Below are 27946 nucleotides of genomic sequence, written 5' to 3'. Positions count from 1 at the left end.
ACAGGTGTACTTTTGACAACTTCATAATGAAAAAGTTTTAAGTATTAACCATCATTTCTACATCTGACATAATATGCTTAGTTATACAATATCAACTTAAAGATTCCGTAAGAAGTGTTATTGTCTATATTCATGTTTAGAGATCACAATTTAATTCATTCATTAAAGGATCCTTTCTGGAAGTTGATTTTTTCCAATTCTTATTGTAATTGCATTGTTCTAATCTTGTATTATAAAGGCTGCTGATTGCCTATCATTTGTACTTTCCTCGTTAATCCTGAATTAACCTTTAATTATAGCCGTTAAAATTGAAATGAGCCTCTTGTCTGGCTGGGGCTGCCCCCTTTCAGTGCATGATTCTGATGAAAATTTTTAGGGTCAATGAATATGTCCCATGTCATGTCTGATAGCTGCTAGAGATGTGAGGAGGTAAATGTTACCTTAGAAAGATGTGCTTTAAATTTTTAGGAGATCTGCTCTATTGACAGGAAAATAAAAATAAAAATGATATTTTTAGTTCCTCAGCATTTAAGAAATATAAAGAATGGGTTATTACGATATATTTAGTCAAACAATTAAAGCGGTAACTCATTCTCCATTTTCCTGTCTTAAATATTACGTGTTCAGATATAAAAGGAATGTGTGAGTGCACAAGTACTTTTTAGATATGTGCTTGATAGCAGTAATTCTCTGTGATGTACTACACTAACATATACAGACAACCCTTTAAACTGAAACCGGTGGGAATAGAGTCTATAATGATAAAGATGAAAAAGAGAGAAAGATTAATTTCATTCATTTAACACACTTTTGATGAGTGCCTAACTATGTATCAAGCACTGAGAACAGAAAGACCAACAAAAAGGTCCTGTCCTAACTTACAGGACTCAAGAGCCTAAGTCTCATTAGAACTGTGATATACCTCTAATATAAGAGATTAAGACATCTTTCTGTAATGCTGTGATGTTTACTGAAGTAACCTGGCAACTCTTCACTTAATTTCCCATAAATTTCTAGAAATTTAGAATTGGGAGGGACCTCAGAAACAATCTATTATAGTCTTCTAACTTTACAGATTACAATCTGAACTGAACTCAAATTTTGGTGTACTGGTTTAAATTTACAAGATAACTTTGTCAGGTCACATATTCTATGTGCCATGGACATCAAAGCTTCAATAAAAAGATAAATGAGTTTCTAAAATTATTTATTTTAAAAATCATATTATGAAAATTTCAAATGTACAAAAAAGCAGAAGAGTAATATAATGAACAACTAGGTATTTACCAAGTTTCAAAAAGTATCAACATTTCTCCAATCTTGTTTAATCTAATCTTTTACTTCTGAATTATTTAAAAGCAAAGTGCAGATATGATAGAATTTTGTCAGCAAATATTTTGGTTTATATATCTAAGAGATAAAGACTTTTAAAGAAAACTTACAATACTATTATCACATCTGAAAGAAAAAATAATTCCCTATAATTTCATGTAAAATATATTCAGTGTTCATATTTCCCTATCATATATGTCTTTTTAGAGTTGGTTTGATTGAATCAAGATTCAAACAAGATACACACATTCAGTTGGTTCTCTCTCAATCTAAATTATGCATTTTAAAGCAGGACTTACTGAAATTTTGTTTTTTTTTTTTTTTCAGAGCAGAAGTGTACAGTAGATCTTTGGTATTAATTTAACATATGGGGGAGATATTTATATATTCGGTAATTTGGAACGACTGCAAATTTTAAAAATAACCCTTATTGATAGGCCTATAAAAGCTGTCTACATTCCTGAATGATTTAGATAATAGTGTGTCTGATATATTCTAAGATAAGTGGCTTTTACTTTTCTTTGATATTAGGGTCTTATACTGTACTTATCTATTTTTACTCCATGCTCTCTCTCTGGTAATAAATTAATTTCTTAATGTTAGTCGTGCTCTACAGGTAAATTTCATTTTCTTTTCCTTTGAAGAGGAACAAAGTTTTATAAATATCACAACAATATTTTCTATGGTTAGGTCAGGTTTCTTGTGTCAAAAGATTTAATACCATTAAAATAATACTTATCAATTTTCCATACTATTCCCTGCCTTATGTTCAGAAAATTTTTGGTAAGTCTTTTTCAATAGGAACAAAGGTAACAGAACAAAGGTAACAGAACAAAGGTACCTTGGCTGATATATGATTAAACAATAATACCTGATTGGTCAATGCATAATAATCTAAGATATCGTAAAGCTTAAAAAATGAATTTATCATTGTAAATATTACAATTCACAAGTAACATAATTTGAAATATAGTAGTTGATAGTAACAAAAAATTCAATTGAATTTGGATATGTAAAATAAAACTGCCAGTAAAGAGTAAATCTTTTATAAACAAATTATATTTTAAAAACCTCTTTTTCCTATTATAGTACATTTAATTATAATAAACAAGCTAAAAACCATAATCTTGGGAAAGAAGTCAGTAGATATTCAGTGAATTAGGCTCTATAAAGAGTGAATCCATAGCAAGCAAAAGGAACTATTCACCACAAAGTAGAAAGCCCAAGGCTTTCTTTGTCATCTCTTCTTTAATCTTTCAATTTCTTGTAGAGTTATATACATATTTTCTTTGTTTTGGTGAGTAACTTTTTTTGTGTGTGGTAATAATTACTAGTTCATTAATAACTCAAACTAGCATATCACAAAGTGGGTTCTTCATGATGGAGATTTTTATTACAATGTCAAAAAAGCATTATCAGTGTTATCCATCAGTCAGGACTTAGGCATATATTTGTTTAAATCAAATAAAACTATTTTGCAATAAAATCAATGCAACTAAAAATGAACAACAATCTCTTTTTAAAAAGTAGCTCCTTTTAATAATCTTGGGAAGGAAGTGATGATAATGCTGTTATTAATTATGAGACCTCTGAAGTAGTACAGAGATAGAGATGAAGCAGTAGTATGGCACACTTTAAAGTTTAATTTAAAAATTAAAGCAACTCATACTCAGATGAGAACTGAATAAAAGATGGGACATGGCTAGGCAATAGAAGCACAAAATACTGTCAAACTTTAATTAAAAAAATGTTTTCAATTTAAGCAGACCCAGGCCAGTGATTTTTCATTATTTTTACCACAGTTCCATGACTACTGACATTTTCATCAGAACAAATAAAGGATTTTTCCCAAATTTAAAATGACAAAATTATTTTTAATTTTGACTTATAATTTCTTCCTCCTCTAAACTCAAAGGAATTTGATCTTAGCTAGCCTTGTCTCTTAGCCTGGGGCTTGAATATACTTTAAGTTCTTAAAGTAAGGTGTAAAAAATATACATATATAATTATATATATTTTATAAATTATACATATAATTTATACATATATATATATAATTTAAAAGACAGTTCTTTTACCATATTACAAAACAAACTTTATTACAGATGTATTATTTCTTTTGGGAATGAGACTGCATAATCAACGAATGTCTGGCACATGACCTAGTAAACGCTTATGTTCAACAAAGACTCCCTTCGAAGCAATCTGTCTTTAAAGACAAACTAGAAGAAAGCTGGCACTCTGGCAGTATAAGGCAAGTGGACTGGAAAACAAAACTAAAATGCTCTGGCCTAGTATAAATGAGAGGGAGGAAGGGAGAAGAGGGAAGGAGAAAGAGAAATTTACTTAAAAGTCTACTTAAAAGAAATATAAATCAATTACAACTATAATCATTCTGATCCACAGTTATCCCAATAATTCCAAATACTGTTTAGTAAATTTCAAAGTGACTCAGATTCTGCTTCATGAATTATGGTTTTCTCTTCATATTGTTTTAAAACTAACAGAGTAACCTCCATACTGAAAGCAGGTCTGACAGATACTCTTTATTTTCCAAATAATTTCCTATAAAACAAACAGGGTCAGCACCTCATTCCTAACCATGGGCAGTTGTAACTTCATTAGTTGCCAGGCATTTTTCTATATTCCTTAGATAAGGAATTTGACAGCACTAATGATAAACACTAACTTCAGATGCTAAATTTGGTTTGTGTATTTAAAAAATGCCTTTTCTTTGCTTCACTCTGCCTACCCAAAGTCAAGTTTATTATGAGATTCCTCTTCCCACCTTTCCGCCTGCAACACCTTGAGGGGGTGGAGGGTCTTCATTACATGGGTTCTTGGTCATACTAAATGCTACCTTTTGCTGGTTATAGGAAATTCCATACCAACGTGCACAGACCTTAGTTTAAGGCTGCCGGTTCCACTGTCTCTACTCTTCACTCCTTCATCGAGCGATGAAGTGATGCTCCAGAGTGCCAAATCAAGGAAAGCAGACAGTGAATTGCAGACTGTCAAAATTACACACTTCTTCTTCTTGTGAGAGAGGAAAAGTAGTCCGGAATCAAATTTTAAACTCTACTAAATGTAAAAACTGACTCTTGTTAGATTTTAAGCTATAACAGTATAGAGGGAAATAGGAGGGACTGTGAGTTTAGCCAATATAAAATAGTAGTGTTTATTTACATAATTAGAAAAATAACAAATAGTGACAACTTACACCCACAGCAATTCCCAAATGGGTAAAAATGAAAGTACTTAATATGCGGTAATTACCCTTGAGGCAATTTTTATGTTCCTATTTATCTGTAAACTCCCTGAGGGCAGGAACCTTGCTCATCTAGTTCATCACTGTATCTCTGGCAACTGTCTCATATTCTGGCCTGAATAAATATTTTTTGAATGAATAAAACACTTAATTGGCATATGTATAGTAAGAAATTTGGTCTCAAAGAGAAAGCTGGACTTTGTCCTAGTTCTTGAGAGGTAACCTCAGTGAGAGGTTCTCCAGTGATGGCAGTGTCTTTGTAATTTAAGTGGGCCCCTAGGGGAACCATACCTGGTAGTTTATGGCAGTGAAGTGATTCATGCTGGGCCCCTAGATAGCGAATGCTAAGCAGATAACTCGGGATGGGAACGGGACACATCAGAAAGACGAACCATATGATTGGTGGCTTAGTGCTTTGGACCACTGATATCAACCTGATCTGGAGGAGAGGGCTGGAGACTGAGTTCAACCATGTGGTAATCACTCCATCAATAAAGCCCCAATAAAAACTCCAGAAGTTTGGTGAGCTTCCCTGGTTGGCAATACTCCATGCATACTGCCATATTTTGATGTCAGTAGGGTAACCTGGAAGTTCTGAATCTGGAACCCGCCCAGAGTCTCCTGTAATTCTCTTCCTTTGGTTGGTTCTAATCTGTATCCTATTGCTATAACAAAACTGTAATCCTGAATATCATGCTTTCCTGAGTTCTGTGAGTTGTTCTAGTGATTTGTCAAACTTGAGGGTAGTTTTAGGAAACTCCTAAACTTGCAATTGTCCTTAATTTTAGGCTGACTTAACCAGTCCAGAGGACTGTGTCCTTAACAAAGAGTTTGGGTAACTCCAAAGTAGCATATTATACCTAACTGGGCCTTTCTTTTTGCAGCTCTGGCTTTGTTTTTTATGGACTGTTCTTGGAATTACTTACTATTCCTCAATGTACTATGTACTACCTCTATATTCTATAATGATCACTTTTCATAATGAACCTTCCTACACCCTTCGAAATTAAATTCCACTTAGGGACTGTGATTCATGCAGTTCAAATCTGTGCTATTATGGCAGTTAAGTTAGTGCTTCCTCACTAATGTGCTACAAATGGGTTAGAGGTGTGCTGTGCTGTTGTCCCTGCCATTAGCGCTAGTCGGGGTGAGGTGGGGGAGGGCCTGTGGTGGCTGGAGCGCTTGGGCTGGGTGCCTCCCACCTACTGCAGCATTCTCTGTTTACCCAAGAGTATACTACAAAAATTATCACTTTTCTATATGTAATATACCATGAAAAGTTTGGAAAGCAATGAGTTAAGAAATCATTACTACAATTTTCCCACGACAGTATGTCTGTCACCAACATACTTTTCCAGCATCAGACTTGGTTATTTCAACTTATATGTGCTATACTATAGCCACACTGAACTACTACTTCTCCAATTCTCCAAGTTCATCCACACCTCAAGCTTTGGCATACACTATTTCCTCTATCAGTGATATCATTCCTGTTCTACTCCAGCCACCTAGACAAACTCTAACTACTCTTCAAGATTCAGTTTCAAGGTCACACATGTAAATTCTTCTCTAAGAGATCTTTATCCTTAGTAGCATCTGGTAGATTTCTGCCTCTAGTATAGCATTACTACAATGTAATGATTCCTCTATTTCCGGCCTTAAATTGTGAGTTTCTTGATGTCATGCTCTACAAAATGATTCATTTTTTTTTTTTTTGGACTCATTTTACTTGGCCTTTTCCTTTGTTGCCTCTTAAAGCAAAATGTTTCCTAGAATTATATCTTCTCACTCCACAAGCCATAGGACAGAATTCAAACAATTTCAGGTCCATTATTTCATTTGCTTCTCATGAAAACGCAATTAGGGAAAATATCTCCATCTTACAAATTCAAGTCAAAGAACTGCCCATAGTTATAATGATAATGAGTAGCTTAGCCAAGAGCCAAGAGTAGAAATCAGGTCTCTGGACTTTAAATTCAATGCATTTCCTAAATGTCACCCTGTCTTTCTAAACGAATTTTGGTATTTTTAATTGGAGCTCTACAAGTATATTCCTACAGAAACTTTCTGACCTGTGGTTAGGTGCTAAAAAACCACAGGCATTATACTGTCATTATGGGTATCTATATTTGGAGGATTGCCTTGGGAACCTCATAAAGTTATAAGGTCAGAACTCAGAAGTCACTTTTTCCCATAGAAACAAAAATCTTAAATATTAAGTAAACAAATTAATAAACTGTCTTATATAACTAGTTTGAGATGAAACAAAAATTGCAATGAAAAGATTTCATGCTGATGGTTATCAGCAAAAATAGATTAAAACCGTTTACAGAGATAACTTTAATTGCTGAATTCACTTAGTTTTGTAACCAAAATATACAAAAACTCACCTAAAGCAGAAAAGACTGTTTCACTACAACATTTCTAGTATCAGAGGTAAACAATTTATTTCACATTTATTCTTATATGCAAATTCTCTCCTCCTGACCCCCCCACCCCCGCCCCATCCTCTTTTCTCATCTCCTGTAGAAACCTAATATTCTATTTCCGAGTTCTCGGGATTTGATGTATAATAATTTAGAAACTCTTAGCCTTACAATAACCTAGTAAAAAAAATTCACTAGCAATTCACTAAAAAATTTAAAGTTTGTTCAATGAAATACTACAGAAGAAACTAAAATGTTTATTTTTAGCCATCTGTTGTTCAATTGCCATTAGTCTTATGTAAGACTGCAACAAATACAGCAGTGTGTATATACATTAAATAATCCACCAAAATGAATAAAAATCATCTATGGACTAGGAAGTTATCATATTAGCTAAAACATGTGTCACCTATTTATTTCCACAAACTTATTCAAATCATCCTATCGTAACTATTTTCATTGTGATGAAATTCCACCTTAGGTTCACAGATTCCCGGAATATTAGAATAAGAAGGAAACATGGAGCTCTATCTTGCCATCATTTTAGAGTTGAGAAAAATAAATGACTTGCTCCTATCACCCAACTAATTAGTAGTGGTGATTCAGAAAGACAGACTTGGACGTTAGATATCAATAACAAGGTATCTTAGTCATGCATGCACAAGTTTTCCGTTTCTATTAAAAAATAATTGTTTTTTGGTAACAGGCATATTACACTTTGATTAGAAACACTCTGGAAAATACTGAAAAATATAAATCATCCATAATCTCATCATTCAGAAAACCTATGAAAACATTATAATTCATTTTCTTCTACTCTTTCCCTATATTTAAAAACAGTATGAATGTACAATTTTACAAAATTGAGATAATAAATGTAATATTTTGTATTCTTTTTATCACTTTACGTCTTATAAAATTTTCTCATCTCATTAAATTATTTAATAAAAATCTTTTACTTTGATTTTGCCGCAGTTTATGCAACCATCATTCTATCACTAGACATTGAGGTTATAGACAATCGTACACATAAATCTTTGTATTTCTAATTATTTCCTTAGAAGAAAAATCTAGACATGAGATTACTGGGTCAAAGAGTATACATCTTTTGATGACTCTTTATATAGATGGCCAAATTGCCATCGAGAATGATGTACTAATTTATACTTTCATCAGTGGAGCAGTATATAATTCCTGTTTCATTGCATCCCTCACCAACAAGGCACATTGGTTTTTGTAATTTTTGACAATGTCATGGAGAAAATGATTCTTTAAATGTGTATTTATTCATTACTACTACTGAACGTTTTTTTCATGTATCTATTATCCATATTTCCTTTTAACAGTAATGTTTTTATTTTTTTGTCCATTTAAAAATGTTTTATTGAAGCGCAATATACATACAGAAAAATAAACATATCTTAAGTGCAAAGCTCAATTTTTTTTTCATAAACTGAATGTACTAGCATCTAGATGAAGAAACAGAACACTATCAGCACCCCAGAAGCTCCTCTTGCATTTCCTTCCAATCACTAATTTTTCTAAGGGTAATTATTCTTCTGACATCTAATACCGTAAGTTAATTTTGCCTGTTTTTGTATTTCTGCCCATTTTTTATAGTAATAATTTTATTTTTTAAAAAAAGTTAATTAGTATTTATCATAAAACACTTAAACATGACAGAAAAGTAAAAAACAAAAGCCACAAATTATCTGGAAATGATATCGCTTAAAATAACTGCTGTTAACAATGGTTAACATCTCTATAAGCTCGGATGGATAGACAGACATACAGAGAAAACAGACAAGTTATCCTATTGAATGGGATGATAATCTTACGTTAATTGAAGAAAAAGAAATAAAACTAAAACAAAAAACAAACCTCTAAAACTTCAGATAATCATTCGTTGAGTATATACAAACCGTTAAGAGATTTAAATCTCATTAAAAACAAAAGCAAAAGATGTTTCAATTTTGTGTATTACTGATTCCTTTCCTATTAATGAAAAATGAAACATTAATGTGAATCCCCTTATCCTTTCTTCTCCCTACCTACTAGATTTGGTTTCTTATATTATTTTTATTTATCATTTATACTTAATTCCAATTACTTTGAATCATCCTTTAACTGGTTTCAATAACGAGCAATGTTCCCACCCCCTTTTCATCTTTAAAGATGAACTTACAATTATTTTTATCTTTGAGAAAATCTATGTTTAGCCTTTATAAAGATAACAATTTCCTTGGCTCACAATTTCTTTCCTTTACAAATGATGATAAATGTAATGATAATGTATTAATGAAAAATAATAAGAGGAAGTACTTAGTGCTTAATATGTATCAGGTACTTTATAAGCATTTCATATATGTTAAGGAATTTAATATAAGCAGCAACTCTATGAGATAGGTAACAGAATTATGTTTATTTTACAGATGAAAACTTCTGAGACACCAAGAGGTGAGTTGACTTGCCCAAGGTCACTCATTTGGTAAAGTGGCAGAGCTCTGATTTGAACTCAGTCAGTCTGGCTCAGGAGTCTGTGCTTTTAACTGCTACATTATACTGCTTTAAATGTTTGCAGTTGACACATGACTGGGAAAAGGGACATTAAAGGATGTTCCCAGCTTTAAGTGGCAAGGCCAGGGATGACACATGCCCTGCAATGAAAAGGGCAGATTCACATAATAAAGATTATACCACATTCCTCACAACTTTTGATTGTCTTGTTGGACATTCATGAGATGAAAACTTGTTTAAAATTGCCTAATTCTAGAACTCTTTACATATAAGTACAAAGGAATTTTTTTTTTTTGCAAGGTTTTAATATACTCAGTTTTCCAGAAATGTGACACTCAGAACTGTGCAATGTTTTGGAAATTGATGTTACTGATGGCAACATTAAAATCCACCTATATCAGTCTGCATTTATAGCTGCCACATTCATGATGGTTTTACATATGAGTACCAACATCATTCAAATTCTTCATTACATTTCTAGTGTAGTCACGGTCAAGCATTTATATATCAATGTAACTATTACTTATTATAAATTACTTTTATTTCTTCTTTCTACAAAATCAGGGCAACATGTTGATTTTAAAATTATGGATGTCCTCTTATCTATGAATTGCATTTCAGGATCCAAAAGTCTCCTATATTTGTTGAGGTCCCAAACCATTATATGAGTGTTATAATTTTAAGAGTTTTTCTTTAATTTTTCCTCTGATGTCTTTAGTCCAACCACGTCTTTCTAAATTCATACATATAATGAGAAAACTTAGTTTGGTGGGCTCGCTTTCCTAAATATTGTTTTGAGGGCTGGAGGTAAGATTAAGAGCAATGCCATTCTGCACCAGAACACTTGGTTTATTTGTACAGGTTCACCTTTTCAAAGTGCACCTTTTTCTTTGTTTCAAGTTCTACTTCTTTCCTTGATTGTTGCTGGTGGATTTCTGGTTGCCATTCTTATTGCTACTATTTGTTTGATTAGTTTAACTTTTGGGGATGAGTGTTGTGATCCTGTTCCATTCGGCCACATTGTCGGGCAGTCCTTTTTTGCTCACTCTTTGGACGAATCAGTCCTTTTTTGCTCACTCTTTCGATGGAGTGCTTCTCTTTTCCTTTGAAGAGACCATCCCAATAAATATTTGCCTTTGTATAAAAAGGTTAGTCCTTCAATTACTTTGTGATGAATAAAAATTTACTACAAGCTTTTCTAATCTCAACTGCATTCTTCTTAGAGCTAATAAAGTATGAGAGTCTACTCAAGGTCCATTATCACATATCATAGCACTTTCAAAAATATTAGTTAATATTTATTGATTGATGACCATGTGCCAGTCACTGTTCTAAGAGCCTTACATTTATCATCCTATTAATCTCGCAACAATCCTGTGAGGTAGATACTATCTTCTTGGGAATCTGAGGTGCAGAAAAGTTACTTACCAATTTACCCAGGGTCACACAGCTAGTAAGTGGCAAAGTAGGGATTTGCACCTCGGTGACCCGATCTCAGAGCTCAAGTTACTTATCCACTACCTTACTGACTCCCAAGTTTTTAGGGGCTTCCATCCCCTCAAGGATCAACTGTTTCACTATAGATTTTTTTGATTACCACTTTCTCTTTATGGCCTACCACAAATGCTCAATAAATATTTATTACTTAAATAGATGAAAGACTTAAGTGCTTATTTTTCACGGCTTTCCCCCATCTCTTTTAATGTGCCTTCCCTTTTAGTGATAAGAAGGGCAAACTAAAATCCCAAGACTGTTTTTACTCATTTCTGAATAGTTAACAGATAACTGTATTCTACAACTTACAACATTATAAATGTAATAGTTTTCACCTATACTTTCTAAGTGAGCTGACCAAAGCTGAACAGAAATGCATGAAGCTCTTTTGAGCATTTCATTGCATGGCCTTGATATCACATTTGTTTTGAAGGGGATAATTTGGGGTAATAATCTACAAGAACTAGGTATTCCTCTTTCCCACTTCTGGCAGAAGCAGCTCTACGTTCCCCGGCAATTCAGAGTACCAATTATGTGCCCCGCAGTGCACTGTCATCCCTGGAAACCAAGGATACACCAAATCTATTCCAGCTACCTGAGCTCCCATCAGAATTTACTATTCTATCTCTTAGTTTGTCAGATTTCTGACACAAATTAACAGGAGGTCAAGCATATCAACAGATTATACATCTAAGGCAGTATGCTTGATTTAGAGTGGAAGGTCAGTGGATATAATATACTAACATAGAAAAAGTTATTGCAGTTTTAGACACTATGACAGGCTGATGGTTTTGGCATTATTCTGAGATAGGCAAGCGTCTTGCCTCCCTTCAAGTCACACCCCATAAGTAACATTAAAGAATTTTTTTTAGAGACAACAAGGCATGTAAATAAATGTAGGAAGATAACGTAAAGATAAATATAATCTTGAATTTTAAAATGAAACAGGTATTTTTAGCAGTTTATGGTAAAAAAACCAAAAAACAAAAAAAACCAACCCAGCATGGTGAAAATGGAATGATTATGAGAATGAAAGTCTGTTAATGTAGACAATAATTCTTTATGGCAGAATTTATTCATATAAACTAACTCAAGGTGGCAAAGAACCCATATATATTTCAGATGTATAACAGTACTAGAGAAAAATGTACACATGATAACAAAGCAGAAGTAAATCGAGATGATAATGGTTTGGGTACAGTGAATTAAAAAAAATATTTACAAAATTTAAAGGTCAGATATAAATTGAACTTGTTAGAGGAAGAACTGTTCAAGACTAAGAATCTACTTCAATTCTTCGTGTTTTAATAAAAATGATACAATGGCATCATTTGAAAACCAAGCTGATGTATTTTGAAAATTACTTACGCTAATGACTGATGAAGAAGTTGACAAGTTTAAACCTTCAAGATCAGCTATCAAGCTTGGAGAAAAGGCTGGCATGGGAAGTGCCACTGGAGTGGATACGGGGTTAACTGCAAGAAAAGGCCCAAATTAGCAAACATACATGAAAATCTAATTTACATTATTAAAAGCAACGTTTTTAGTTTATTAGTAAATGTAATTAAGTTACTTTGATTAATAAATCTATCTCAATTCTATTTAACATCTTGTTTTAGACAAGTTATTATCAAGTCATGGCAGTTATTAGTCTTAGCTTTCAAAACATAATGGCAAATCCTATAACAAAATAAGAACATAAGTACCTTGAGTAAATTTTTTGAAAATTTTTATCACATAACTTTATCACTAGCATTTATTACCCAGCGACTTAACTAAAAAGAAAAGCTAAAGAAACTCTTTTTTCAGACTAATATAAAGAATAACAATAGCTTTCAAGAGAGTTCTCCAGTTGAGTTAAAAGTTTTAAAAGGATATTTAAACCCTCGTTCCATTTTATTCTCCACCATAATAATTATAGGGTCACAGGCTACCTAATTCCCTTCTAATTATACTCTGTCAGCAAAAGTGATGTGCTAGATTAAAATGTTTATTCTAAAATTCCTATGTACTAGAGATCAGATATCTAAAAATTTGAAAATCTTCTAAAAATGCAAAGCTGATCATGTTACTCCCCTGCTTAAGACTCTAAAAAGGCTCACAATGGCCTACACAATAAAAGTCCAACTCCTCCATAATCTAGCTCAGCATCGTCCAATAGAACTTCCTTTGATGATGAAAATGTTCTATAGCTGTGCTGTCCAATGTGGTGGCTACTAGCAAATACACCTAATGTGCTCTTGAAATGTGGCTAGTATGACTAAAGAACTGCATTTTTGTTTTTAATCAATTTAAATTTAAGTAGCTATGTGGGGCTGGTGGCCACCATATTGGGCAATACAGGTCTAGCTTAGCTACAATTTCATCAGCCACTATGTTCTAGCTCTACCAATCAATAGTTCCCAAGATCTTGTTTTATGTCTTTGAGCCTTTTATATTCTATTCCTTTTGCCCAGAAGGTACTTTTTTGCCTCACTCACCTTGCAACTGCTACTGTTAAGACAGTACTTAGAGGAAAAGCATAACCTAGCCTATATGTGCATTCTTTGTTCCACAGATACACTTTAGACACACTTCTAAAACCATACTTCTTTCATAATATAAATGTCTTCACATGTTTTTATTTCTAGTAGTCTGTGTGAGCAGACTTTTTTTGTGCTTAGTAATTGTGCAACTGAAATAAATTAAAATGTGGCAAAAGTTTTAGCTTCCAACAAATTCTCACTCCACTTAACACTATAGAGGAAATGATATTTACTTAATTTGACACCACTTTTCAAAGCATCTTTTCTCATTTGTCTCATAATATCCTGCAAATTAGGCAGAACAAATATTAATTCATAAAGTTAGCAATAAATATTTCTTGAACAGGAGAGCAAAGGAAAGACAAGTTTAAGATGCTTGTCTTCAAGCAACTTAAAACCTTACTGAGAAAAAAAGATACACATGCTTAAAGAAAAAAAAAGTAACAATATAGTCCATAAATAATATTGCCAAAAGGAAAAACTTTTCAAAGGAAATCTTAAATAAAATCTCAACATATACAATAGAAAAAGCAGAGCAGAGACTGGGTGAAGGAGGGAATGGAGACTCAGGTTTCTCGGCCACACTTCCTTAGTGTGCCTGAAGCATTGCCACAAATCCCCAGGCTTCCTCAGACCTATGTTGAAAACCACTGTACAGTCGCAAGTGCCATAGGGACTTGGGAAAAAAAAAAAAGGATCAATGGGGACAGGTTGCTAAGAGAAGGTTTCATGAGTAGGAGGGAATGAAGTCCAGTTTTTAAGTAAAGGTAGGATCTGAGGAAGAGAAAAGGAAGAAATTGGTTAATTACTGAATAAGAAAATGTTGTAAACAAAGACAGAGGTAGGAAATTAGATAGCTAAGGGGGTTAGATTTATCCTATAAACTAAAGGGGCTGTTAAAAATCTACCCAAAAGAGGAATGATATGATATATGGTACTGCAGGGTAATTAATCAGATGGTAGTATAAGAGGCAGACTGAAGAAGGAGTGGCCAGGTTGGCAGTTAGGAAGAATTTATAATAGTTTAGGTATGATGTGAAAAGAACTGAAGTAAGATAATGGCAACGAAAAGGCAGAAAGGGCATTTATTTTAAAGACATTGTAAACTGAGGCACGGGGATATTAAGGCTTGCCAAGGTCATAAAACGAATGAATGGTAGAACCACTGGAGGACTAGAAATGGTTTCTAACTTGGATCAAAATATGTTGCCTTTCCAAGCAACAGGTAACTTTTAAGGTGGGTTCTAAATGTATGTTTGTTCATTTGTTCATCTATCCATCTATCAAAAATATTAGATGCTCAAGTAAGGAATAAAAATGAGTAAAAATACAAAATCCAGCATTGGTAAGGGTATAATGAACCTGGTACTTTCATACTAATACTGTGTAAGTTGGAATAAGCTTTGTGGAAGGCAATTGCACACAATAGAATTCTTCAAAGCCTTTGTCCCAGCAATTCTACTCCTGGGAATTTATCTTAAGGAAACAGTCATGGAGATAATGCAATAATAAACTTATGATGATGTGTATTGCTTCACTGATTATGATAGTAAAAAAAAAAAAAAAAGAAACAAGTAAAATTTCAACAATAGTAAACCTGTTAAATAGAATTTATTACAACAATATAAAGGATAACCATGCAGTCATTAACAATAAAGTTGTTAAATAATATTCATGGCATGGAAAGGAATATATATGATAAAAAGAGAAAGAAGCATATGATAAAACAGTATCTCAGTATGATACAATTTGGAGGGGAGGGGATTTGCATATGAAAAGAATCTGAACTGATATATCAGAATGTAAACCCAGGGTATATGAATTACAAACCGATTTTATTTTTTTAAAAAAACTTTCTACACAACACTTTTTTTCTTTATTAAAGTACATTTTAAAAAGTAATTATATAATTACTCTTCTAATCAAAGTTTCACTTTAAAATCTAAGAATAAGTAACTTTTAATATGTAATAATTTAATATGAAGTTATTTAACTTGTTAAATGTAATTTGCTGCTGCTAGATTTTCATTATCATCGCCATCACAGCTAACCCTTATATAATACTTATCATGTACCAAGCATAGTTTTAAATACTTTTACATTTATCGACTCATTTAATCCTCTTAATATTTCTAAAAAGTATTACTATTATTCTAATTTTATAGATAAAGCATGGAGAGATTAAGTTACTTGCCCAAGGTTGCACAGCTAGTAAGTAATACAACTGGGATTCAAAGTCAGATAGTCTAGCTCCATTGTCCTCTTAGCTACTCCACTCTACTGCCTTTACCACAATTTGCTCAACAATGTATCACATATCATAAGGCTTATCTGAAGCATGGTTACTGTTGGTCAATAAAAATTTTAAAAAGACTTTACAGTTAGCTGTACTAACAGTGTAATTATATAGGTTTACATTTCCTACAAAAGAACACCAGAATATGACAGCTGCTTTCTGATGGCTCTATTGAGATGACATGGTATGGGGAACTAAAACATAATTTAATTTCCTGAAACGTAAAATATGCCTGGAAAAAAGAAAGCATGTTGTTACTTCTAAGCCTAATCTATCTTTAGGCCATATATTATGTTAGCATAAATATTTTCTAATGTATTATCAACTGATATCATGAAATAGTCATATAATTTCATAATCTAAAGGAACTGTAGAAATTTTCAGGCATTCTTCTTTTTTCATTTTACAAATGAATAAAATGAGACACAAATTAACTGATTTAAGGGCATGCCAGGACTCATACCTGTGCTTCTGATAATATTCCCTTAACATGCAATAAGGAAGTATCAAGCTAGTTATTCAAAACCACTGGACTGTTTTTAGTAGAGTCGGTCTATTGCTAGGATTGCTAACTATGCTACTTCCATAGAGAAACAATGCTTATTTCAGGTAGTAGCAAGTTCTTTCACTCCTCCTTTACTCTCCTTATTTTCTTCTCTTGCCTTCGACGGCTTGACTAATTCTTATTTCTATTCAGTTTAAGCTTTACATCTGGGTACTGCTAAGTGTGTTAAGTACCCCAATACCCGATGGCATTCTGTGCATCTCTCTTTCTCATTTCATTTATAATGGGGCAGTCTAATTGCCAATTTATGTGGTTCTGCCATTACACTCTAAGAATTCCTTGGGTAGGAACAATTTTGTATCCATTTAGAATCTCCACAATGTAGTAGATTACTCAGATCGTAGCAAGTGTTCAATGAAGGTTTTCTGAATGAAGACATAGACAAATTCAGTACTTGTAGTTTTCCTGGTATGCATTGGGTACTGAACAAATAACCTCTGTGGATTATGATGTGCCTCTTAAATAAAAAATAAGAAATGTGTCTGTCCCACCTTTAAAATTAATCTAATTACCACAACTGGGAACTCAAGCCACTGGAGAGTGACTTTTTAAGTTTCTGATCAACAAACTCCTTCCCATGGAGAATGGAGAACCACTGTAGGCTAATAAGCAGCAAATAATGAAGTCAGTATTTTAAGAGCCATTATCACATTTTTCTCTTCTAACATTCCACTTGTCTGTATCTGTAAGCTCACATCATACTTCTACCATAAGGCCTTTGTAGTTGCTTGTTTTTTGTCTACCCCTCTCCTTTTTTTTTTTTTTTTTACTACACTTTGCACCTCTACTGTATCTCTTATACAAAGTGTTACTTGTTCACGTATCTGGGTCCCTAACTAGATTTTAGTTTCTTGAAGAGAATTAACTAAATTCTATTTACTTGTTCTAGCACCTAGCAAAGAACCTTACACTTAGCAGACAAACCACAAATATGGGCTGAATTGATCTGTTAAAAAGAGAGGTGAGTGTCATTTCTTAAAAGATTTTTTAAGAAAGAATTTTTGGGTATCAAAAGCAAAAAAGAAATATATATTATGTTAAGATAAATGTAAGTTGAGGTGAAATTTCCCTTAAAATAAAAAAAAAAACTTACATTTAAATTCTTAAAATTTAATATTTAAGAAAAAACATTGTTTCTACATATAAAAAGTACTTTAAGAAAATTAAACAATAAAAATTATATGATTTTACAGGTTTCTTTTTATTTTAGCTGCGAATAAGTCCAGAGTCAAATATAAAGAGAAAATGTAACTAGTGCACTTTAGTACTGTGAAACATTTGCTCCTAATTCCTTTTTAAATGTGCTTGATTGTTAATGTAAATTGTAAGTTACATATGTATGTAAAACATTTATTGTCATAGAAAGATATAAAATATAAAAGTTTTTTCCTCTCCTTGTTTCTCATTTAGCACTATATCCCAAAGAGGCTGGAGTTAACACTGTTAATTATTTCTTCTGTAGCTTTCCAGAAATATATGATGTACGATCATGTTTGTGTGCAGGATATAGCTCCTCTTTCATTCCTTTTTTTAAAAAAAACAAGTGGAATCATGTTCTATCTACATGTATCTTTTAAAAAGATTACAATATTTTAGATACATAATAACATAATCAGCACATAAAGATTTGCCCCATTTTTCTTAATGGTTATATCATCCTACTGGTAGATGTTTTGTTTGTTTTCAGGATTTTGCTATAATAAATAATGCTGCAATGAAATTTCTATACATAACCTTGCATATTTTATTAATTCAACAAATATTTACTGGGTGCCCACTACATACCAGGTGTGTCCTATGCACTAGGAACAGCAGTGAGCAAGATAGACAAGAATCCTATTCTCATGCAATCTGTATCCTAATTGGGTGAGACACAATAAACAAGTAATAACAATATTTAAGAGAATTTCTGATAGTGAAAAATGTCATGAAAACGGTAAAGAATGGTTAGTGATGGTGTGTATGAGAAGGCGACTTTTGAGCTGGGATTTGGAAGATAACAAGCAGCTTGCCATTAGATCTGCAAGAAATGTTCTTAGCAGGGGGAACAGCAGAACAAAGGCTGTGGGCAGGAATAAGCCTGGTGTATTTCAGAAATGCAAAGGAGCAGAGCAGATAAGAGGTAGCAGGAGTCAGATCACCTAAGGTATGAGCAACCTAGGAATACGGACTTTAAGTGTAAAAACGAGCCCTTATATTAAAGGGTCTAAACAAAGATGGAATAAGATCTGATTTTGCTAGTTTACCTGTAGGATAAATTCCAGAAAAGAATGGCTAGGTCAAAAGGTTTGTGCAATTTAAGTTTTGATAGATATTGCTAAAATAACTCAAAAAAGCTGCACCTACTTATATCCCTATCAAAAACATATGTAGAATACCTGTTTCTCCGAACCTTAGCAATAATGGATGTTACTTTAAAATCTTTGTTAATAGGTGAAAAACTATTCAATTGTGGCTCTAAATTTATTTTAATTTCTCTATATTAAGTATTTCTCCATATTATGCATTTTAATTTTTCTATATTAAGAGTTTTCCATGACTACTGAAGACAGGCCAGGTAAATAATATAAACAGGACAGCTCTATGTTCTGTTTATAAGGTAAGAAAATCTAAAAACATATCTCACCTCTAGCATGGAAAAACTATACTGAAAAGTGATAATAGTTTAATATTCATGAAATCTTTCTTGTTGTTACTCTTTTTCTAGTGCAAAAACTACCTATTAACAAAGTTAATTCCATTGTCTCAAAATGCAGGAGGATTTAGGGGAGATGACGAATATACATCTTTGCACACTTGGGTGAGTATATTTGTTCTAAGTTCTTAGAAGTGGCTTTGCTGAGACAAAGATTTTTTGCAGTTAAAATATTAATAGGTATAGCCACGCTGTCCTCCAAAAGCTTTGTACCCATTTCTGTTCCCACCAAAAGGGTGACAAGTAGAAGACAGCAGTGTCTTTTACATTTTTCAATTATCTCAATCTCCATAACCAACATTTAACAATGTACAAGTTGTGAGATATGAGTAATTATTTATTAAAACAAGTATAAACTACTAAAGCAAAAGGTCTTAAAACAAATTTGGTGTACTTTTATTTGACTAATTACACTTATTCGGGTGATACAAAACTGATATGCTAAAAAGAGGAAAGAAAAAGATACTAAGAACTATTTCTAAAATTTTCTTGCCTTATTCATCTATAAATCTTTTATAACAGATGTTAATATGCTTTGAGACACAGCAAAAGGTACTATAAAAATAAAAAAATACTGCTACTAAACAGAAGAAAAAATTTAAATTTCAATACTTACAATCATCTAGATCTAAAAGTGAAACATCTTTGGTAATAGGCTTTCTATCTTGCTTCGTTTTTTTTTCTTTCTCCTATAAAATAAGAAACATTTTATTTATTGCATGTTCTATTTAGGAAATCTATGAAGTAGTCCTAAACGTTTCAAAAAAGCATTTTTCCTCTGCTTAGTTTTCCAAGGAGGGGGGGAATCAAACTAAACTTCTTTATGGTTATACAAAATGGCTTTTTGAATCAAAATTTTTATTTCAGTTAGCATACAATATTTCCTTTCCACCACACAAACTGTTAATGATTTAAAAATATTTTGTGTTTAATGATTATCAAGGATCTTCAGAAGAAAATTAAAGGGAAATAATTATTTTATAATCTGACAATTTTTTGCTAACATAAAAAATGTAATGTGGCTCTTTGGTAGAAAGTGTACATTCTTAAAAATGATTTTCAAACAAGTCGATTTAAGAAAAAGAATCACTCAAAAAACATATGCTTAGTTCTGAGATTATTAATGGTTTGTGACAGATTAGCTTTGCTGAGATGTAGTGTGTGACAGGCATTGTACCATGTACTTTATATTTCTATACTGGGTGTGTCAGACTTCTTTTGCCGAAGGTATTCATTAAAATCTATAGATGACATTTTCAGGCTCCTGCTCTTTAGGGTTGAAAAGGATTCATTTACTTTCTTTACTGTTTTCTTTTGGGGAGAATAAATATTTCAAAACATATTTGTACATAATTAGGGCTTCCTCTTAATCAGCTTCAGATCTGCTTATTCAGTCTACTATATTTTTGAAATGTGGGTAACTATGAACTAGAAAAAAAATGCCCCTAAGTCTGAGATGTTCAAAGTTTGCTTAAAGAGTAAGAAAAAAATGCGTAATCTTTAAAAAAAAAAAAAATGGATAAGGTAACTGCAGCACTGAGTAACATTATCAACAATTAAAGACCAACAAAGATTAGGGTGTTAAATAGATGTATTCAGGTCAAGGTCACTTATCTTTACAATCTATGCCTTTTTTTTTTTTTACATTAAATCTTCTCAAATTAAAGGTCAAAACTTAACTTTTTGCTTAAATGGTTTTGTTCATTCATTCATTAACAGATGTGTATAGAATTTTTAATATACATCAGATTCTATGCTAAGCAATGGAAGTAACACACCCAAGAAAGACATAGTCCCTGCCTTCAGATAACTTACAATCCATCAAAGGAGTTTATAGCTTATTGTTTATGGGAATTATTACAAATATGTTTTAAGTATTTCTCTAACTACAGAAAGGTATCACTAAAGCAAAAGGTACATTACCATCATTTAAAGCTTACAACCATGTTAGAGCTGCTATTACAGTGCACATACATGAACAAGAGCAATACACTAAATTATAGGTTAGGTAACATTTTTAATGATTCTAAGTTCTGCTTGTTTTCCCCTTATGCCAATACTCAGAAAAAATATGTTCAAGGATCACACAATAATAGTCATTAAAACACTAACTAAAAACATCAGCATTGATTTTCTTCCTCAAAATAATTGTCTCTGCCACTGAAAACTACAAATCATCTAGCTAGGTTTTAATTTTCATTAGTTATTTAAAAACATTTGCCCCTCTCTCCATGCCTCAAGTGAATACCAATTTCTTGGACTAGGGGGGAAAAAATAGAAGAAATGTTAGTTTTGAAGCTGAAATATAAAAGTTACAAGTAACAAAAACAGTGAGAAAGAAAATGCCATCTCAACTAGAATATCATTCCTATGAAGAAAGAAAATATAACAAAAAGAGCTCATCACCATGTGACTCATCAAAATGCTACGCTGAGCACAACGGGTGTAGCTTCCTATAAGCTACAATGGTGCATGACTGTCTTTATGGAACTGTAACCTCCCCACCTGAAAAATTAGAAACCTATCAAATCAAGATAGAGTTAAAGCTGGAGGCAAGTCTATACTTTATTTTCTACTTCATAGCTAAGAGTTTGTAACAATATCTATTAAATACACATCAGGTCACATACAACAGAGAACAGAGCTGCATGTGAAATTGGTATAAATCCTAAAACAGAAAGAAAAAAGGCTCTAAAAAGGACAGAATTTCATTGACTTTCTGAGAACAGCAAATAACGGGTGACTGAAATACAACATTAGCAACAGATAATGGTCATTTCTACTGAATTGAAAAAGGCTTGCATTCTGAATCAAGGTTTTAAAAAGCTTCATGATGTGTTTGGTACTCCTCTCTTATATTATATTTCATTTTTCATTCTAAAAAATCCATAGTAAGTTCAAAACATTTTCATACTTAAAGGATATACTATAAAAATAAAAATCTGAATTCTAAACAAAGAAGTTAAGAGCCCTATTCCATCAAACATTTCTCCATTTGCAATTCATCTTGGTAATAGAGACAGAACCTGGGTAAATGCATATAGGACTTGAGGCAGGAGATTTTTCTTGCTCAATGCATAATTCATGTGCTCCGCCTGCAAAGTGTGTAAAATGAGAATTTCACACCGCAGCATGAGCCATGGAGCTGCAGAGAAAAGGCAGATGAAATCATATTTTACTGTGTGAATTTTATTTCTTACCCTCCCAATATTTATACAAAACCATCATTGACAAACCAAACACATTGACGGATCACCCACTGTTTCCATTGTGTTAGTACTTGAGAGGAGATCAGGCAGAAACACAGACAATTTGTTTTTGTATATTTTTTAAATAGAGAATTAGGTTTTTAACAGCTGAGTGACTGTATTTATAAGGACAGCAGTAACTGATCTTAAAATCTCACTACAAAAATACCTAGTTATCAATTCATCATCTTCAAATCTCCATTTTGTTTCAATGGTATTCGATTATACACTTCAACACATCAACATTTTCAAAATGAAATACAAAGTCACAGGGTAAAGAAACTGATTTCTATTTAATATATTTCATTTCATATAACAGATAAAAGATCCCGGAAATTTTTAATAAGCTCCAAATAATACAAACAAAAATATTCAATAATGTAATAATATATCTGTAAAGATTTTTAAATGTATTATGCATGTTCATTTTCATGCTGATTTAAAAAAAAAAAAGGCAAGTAGAAAAAAAGATCTGACATGACAAGCCTCAAATATGCTTCCTAAGAGGAAACCAGTGTAAAGAGGTTTGAAATTTAAAACTATAAAACAGGATAAGTGATAAAGTTTGTCAAACCCATATTGTGTGTTTAAATCAACAAAAATTCAAGGCTAATTTTTAGCCTCACAAGGCAAGATATTTGCATGAAATATTTTCAATTAGAATTACCAACCAAGGACAATTTAATGACTCTCTTGCCTTCAAGTCATCTAACAAATTTGATTTAAAAAATCTGAGGCTCACACTTATACTGTGTTCTAAAACAAAAGTAAATTGAGACTTCTTTTAAGTTAAAAATTAGTCTAAACTGTTAAACAAATCTTTCCTATTAGATAATACATACTTCAATAAGAAAGCTTGCTTAATGGCATTCACTTTTATTTAAAGATCTCAATTGAAGTGAAATGCTATTTCTGTTCTAGAGAACTTAAAATATGAACTAAACTGGGAAAGACATAAATTGAAAGAGGCAAGGCTTTGAATTGTCAGAGTAAAAACCAATATTCTACAATGTTCACAAAAGTTATATTATTGCAACATACATAAATACTTGTAAAAAAAATACAAGTTAAACTTGTTTCCTATATCTCAAATAGGACAGAAAACCAATCAGAAAACAGTCTTTTCACTCTTATCCGTGATCTATCTCAGATCACATGCCAAATTTTCTTTATCCCCAATTATTTGGGGCAAAAGAATTATTTCATTAAAAAGATTAGACTCAAATTAAAATATTTCTCTATTAAACATATTTCAGGAACAAACATAAAAATATGCTTGCCTATTAAACTAATTATAACCAAAGAGAAGATAATTTTCTTTGGTTATTACTGACAATATCTGATCTCAAAAAAAGACATCTCTGAATCAATAATACAATCAAACAAACAAACAAACATGACACCAGAAAGTGTGACTACAGTTTTGTGTCTTATGGATATGCTGGCTGGGTCACGGTACTGAATGACAAATACTTCAGGAATAGTGGTTCTCAGTCTTTGACTATCCCTACACCATCCACATGAGTAATACCCTCTCATCAGTAACATTTTTTTATTCCATACAGTCATTCTTAACTAGGAGAAGCAGAGGGATCACCATCTGATATGGGGACACTTTTCCCTGGCTTGAATTTTTTGTAATAAGAGAATTGGTGTAAAAGGAAGAACAAAGACACAGAAATGAGAAGGCATACAGCATATTAAGAGAGCCACAACCAGTCCACTGGAATTAGAAGACAGGCAACACAAAGGAGGTTAAGACTGGAAAGGTAGATTTGGCCATGCTATCCTGAGGGGTTTCTGAACTCACATGACAATGGTAATGTGAACATTAATCTGGCACCTGTATAGAAGGACCGGAGTTGAGGAGGCGTCTGAGAATGACCAACAGCAATGGCCTATGAGTGAGGTAATGAAGAGCTCATCTAGAATGGTGGTGGCAGGAAGAGAAGAAACAGAAATGAGAAATAATACACGGAATCTCTAAGACTTGGCAACTGTGTAAACATACAGGAAGAGGGAGGATTCCTGGGGCTACAGATCTGGGAGAACAGAAAGAATGCTGGTACCAACGGTAGAGCATGTCTTCTTCTGGCTATATTAGGAAAACCAGTAGCTCCTGAGAAATCTAAGAATTTGGGGGAAAGAGTTACAGCTATTGTAGAGACTTAGAGATGTTATTATGAAAGAATTCACACAAACGTTTGAGCGGAAGCTATGGGAGTGAATGAGTCTCACAACAAGAAAAATGTAGAGAAAAAAAACTAAAAAATTAATTCACATCAATTAATATATTTGAAAAATAATGTGTACTAAGAACTAACTTTGGGGCAATATTCAGTCATAGGTGACAGGAGGGCTTAAAAATGAAGCATTCAAAAGATTGAAAGGTCAAAGTTAGAAGGAAAAGAACACAGAGAGTTTCAAATAGTAGGGGAAGAGTCATAAAAAGTTCAAGAAGGATAACTACTAAGAGAAGGCCACCAGGTTTGGGGAAAGATTATGGCTGACTTTTCAGAGAGTAATATTTGGAGGAAGTGATAGGAGTGAAAACCAATTTAAAAGGGATTAAAATAATTAAGTAAAGAGGTAGTAGACGGAGAATAGATTATTTTTCCCATCTCTCATGTTCATACACACTTTCTCTATCTCTTCTATTCCTTCCTTCCCTGTCTCTTTAAATACTGGGAAAGACTTGAGTGCTGTGAATGGCAGAGGAAGGATTTGTGGAGAAAAAGACTGAAAGTGCAAAGGAGGCGGATAATTATCAACAAGACAAGGTCAGAAAGAAGCAGGACTTATTTTTGGTTAGTGGACAGGGACAGCTTACTCAGAGCTACATCCAAAGAAAAAGGAGGGTAACAGAGATTGTGTGTTAAGGAGCAGAGAGCGGCAGGAGACGCTCGCAGCAGTTGGCAGCTCAGTCTTCTGCAGCAAGTGGATGAGATCACAGGCTTCAGGTAAAGGGTCATCCCTGAATGTTGACTTATAACTTGAATAATATAAAAATAGTTAGAAAAAATACAAGAGACATATAAGAATTATAAAAAATTTTTGGTTCCTTTGAGCATTAGTATTCTATGATGCTAATATTGTTGGTCTCGCATGGAATTAATGTTCAAGTTAAAAAATGTTAACACTGCTGTTTTATATTTATACCATGCTTTACATTGATCTTGCACATTTGATTTTTTTTTATAATAGCACTTGAAAGAAGTGGAGCATGTATTAACATTTCTACTTTATAGACGAGGAAACTAAAGCATAAAGATATTATCTTCCAACAACCCGTCTCATAGGACCACCATAAAATGAACTGTTTGCAAAGCCATACATGTAAGGTACCTTAAGGTCTAATTTCCATGCTCAATATCCCCAAAACGCATTGTCCATTGGTAAGAAATGGAAGAGGAAGAGTAAAAGTATAGATTTAGTTAGGCTGTGTATTTAAGGCATATGAATTTTCAGCACTAACATACTGTCATGCTAAATTAAAGTAAAGCACCTACCATCTGCCTTCATTACTCATAATTTAGAGCAGAAGCCACAATACTTGGTGGAAGGAAGACTTTTCTACAATTATAGAGTTGCCCATTATTAGAAAATTAGTATACTTGTTATTGCATGGTATACTCCGAATCACTCAGAAAGAAATAGAAAGAAAAAAATAGTTATAGTGGCTCCAAGGTAGAGAATACTGCAATTGATAATTAAAACAATCCTATCTGTCTATTATAGACAGGAAAGGCATTCTAATATAAAGAAAATTAGCTACATAAGCAAAACAGAGACATGAAACTATCGATATGAGTAACGCCTGAATTTCTCAAGTCTTGGCTCATTGCAATACTTCAAAACATTATACTGATGTTGTATAGTAAAATATTTTCAATTATTAAAAAATTAAACCTGATTACTGAAAGTCTGTGACAAAGAAGAAACAAATTGAGTCGTTAACCAGGGGTACCTCTGTGACTTTTTGATGGGGTCCTAAAGCCCTGCTTCTAATACTATATAGGCACTAAAGTCCATAATTTTTTGACTTTTACAAAACTTCATAAGAATAATTTTAATTCTACTCACTTTACAGTCACTGATTTCTTGTTTGGTCATTTTTTAAAATACTGATTTCTTATTCTGGGTTGTACTTACTGTCTGGGGCTCCTTTATTTTAAATAAGCTTTTATATAATTTAAGTAGAAAATGAGAGGATATCAAACTCACTATGTGATAAGTTTTATATGAGGCCATATAAATAAACCTAAAAATCTCTAAGATTTTATATGATCTTTTGAAACAGAAATTTCAGATTATATACTATATACAGACACAAATTTTAAATATAAATTCAAGTTTAAAATAGGTTTTACTATATTCAAGAATATTTAAAATAAGGTAAGACAAATACTAGCCGATTTTTAAACATGCTTATTTTTCAACAATAAATCTCTGGATAGAGGAGGGCAATTATCTACTTCAATGAATTTATTTTCATCTTTGGCTACTCAGATGGCTTACTAAAGAAATGGATAAGCACAGAATAAATAAATGAAAAAATGGGTTAAAAAGAAAGCAAATTCAATTTAAAAGACAAGATTTGATCATATTTTCTACATATGGAATAATATAGTTTATTTATAAAAACTACTGCATTCGACGCCTAGCAGCAACATGATTCATTTATAGGAAGGGAGCAATCAATAATGATCAGAAAGGTATTTATTAGGTCTAAATTTTATATTAATAACTTTGTTTTGCAATTTATACTTTTTTTGCTAAGCAGACAAAGTTCTAGGTTAAAAATATATCAAAAAGCAATATCATTCTATTATATAAGTGGTTCTTTGTTTTTAAATACGAAACTACTGCATTTTTGTTAGTTAAGGAATGAATATCCTTTGATTAAGCCTTTAAAATATTCTATTATTTAAAGTACCTAACATTTTTTAAAAGGGTATTAGTTTCAAGTTCTTCTGATGCATGTACATTTACATTCTTTTACTCAATACTATTTCTGTGACTTCCTTTTACTTCGCTTTAGCAAAAGCCTCCTTTGTCATATTCTAGCCGAGAACAACAACGGCCACACTTATAAACACTGAGTTCTCTAATTTTGGCGGCAGAGGAGGAGGTTGAAAAAGGTTTCTAACTTCTCTGCAGGGTTGAGTTATAAGGGAAGCAATTATCTAGAAAAAAATAGTATAAAATCACCAGTGTGGGTGAATGAAGATAGTGTTTATTTTAGTTGTCAGTGATGATGTCAAATTCCTTTCCTAGTTTCTTGGTTTTCTAAAAAACATTAATTTTCAGAGATATTTATTCTTAATTAGGAAAGGCTATAAGAATATTTACTTTCGATTACAACAAATATGTAATCTCTTACCTTAGTGACTTTTCTGGATTCCAATTCATTTTCTGATTCTGATTCAGAATCTGAAGAACTTTCTTCTATTGAACTAGATTCCTCATTGGAAGAATCAGAAGTTTCAGAATTTTCATTTTCCTTCTCCCCATATTCAGAATCACTATGCATAATAATAAAATGTGATGTCAACTTTAAACCTTTTATAGAAAGAAGTT

At 32.5% G+C, this 27946-nt stretch overlaps 1 protein-coding gene across 2 annotated transcripts in view; it reads right to left on the bottom strand.

Annotated features, from left to right (window-relative positions):
- The window catches only part of AP3B1 (adaptor related protein complex 3 beta 1 subunit), a 219935-nt gene that overhangs the window by 49794 nt on the left and 142195 nt on the right, over nucleotides 1-27946 (bottom strand). The window contains exons 20-23 of one of the 2 annotated variants that reach the window (XM_023520419.1): nucleotides 27750-27891; nucleotides 19735-19807; nucleotides 12406-12512; nucleotides 10472-10646 (exon numbers count right to left, since the gene is read on the bottom strand). In XM_023520419.1, the coding sequence (XP_023376187.1) occupies nucleotides 10617-10646; nucleotides 12406-12512; nucleotides 19735-19807; nucleotides 27750-27891 (352 nt within the window). In that variant the 3' untranslated portion in view covers nucleotides 10472-10616. Of the gene's footprint in view, nucleotides 1-10471; nucleotides 10647-12405; nucleotides 12513-19734; nucleotides 19808-27749; nucleotides 27892-27946 lie in introns of those variants that run through there. The other variant, XM_011375121.1, reaches the window with a different exon arrangement.

This window comes from Pteropus vampyrus, unplaced genomic scaffold, assembly GCF_000151845.1.
Source record: "Pteropus vampyrus isolate Shadow unplaced genomic scaffold, Pvam_2.0 Scaffold262, whole genome shotgun sequence".
NCBI classification, from domain to species: Eukaryota; Metazoa; Chordata; class Mammalia; order Chiroptera; family Pteropodidae; genus Pteropus; species Pteropus vampyrus.
This window is presented reverse-complemented; position numbering and strand designations above follow the sequence as displayed.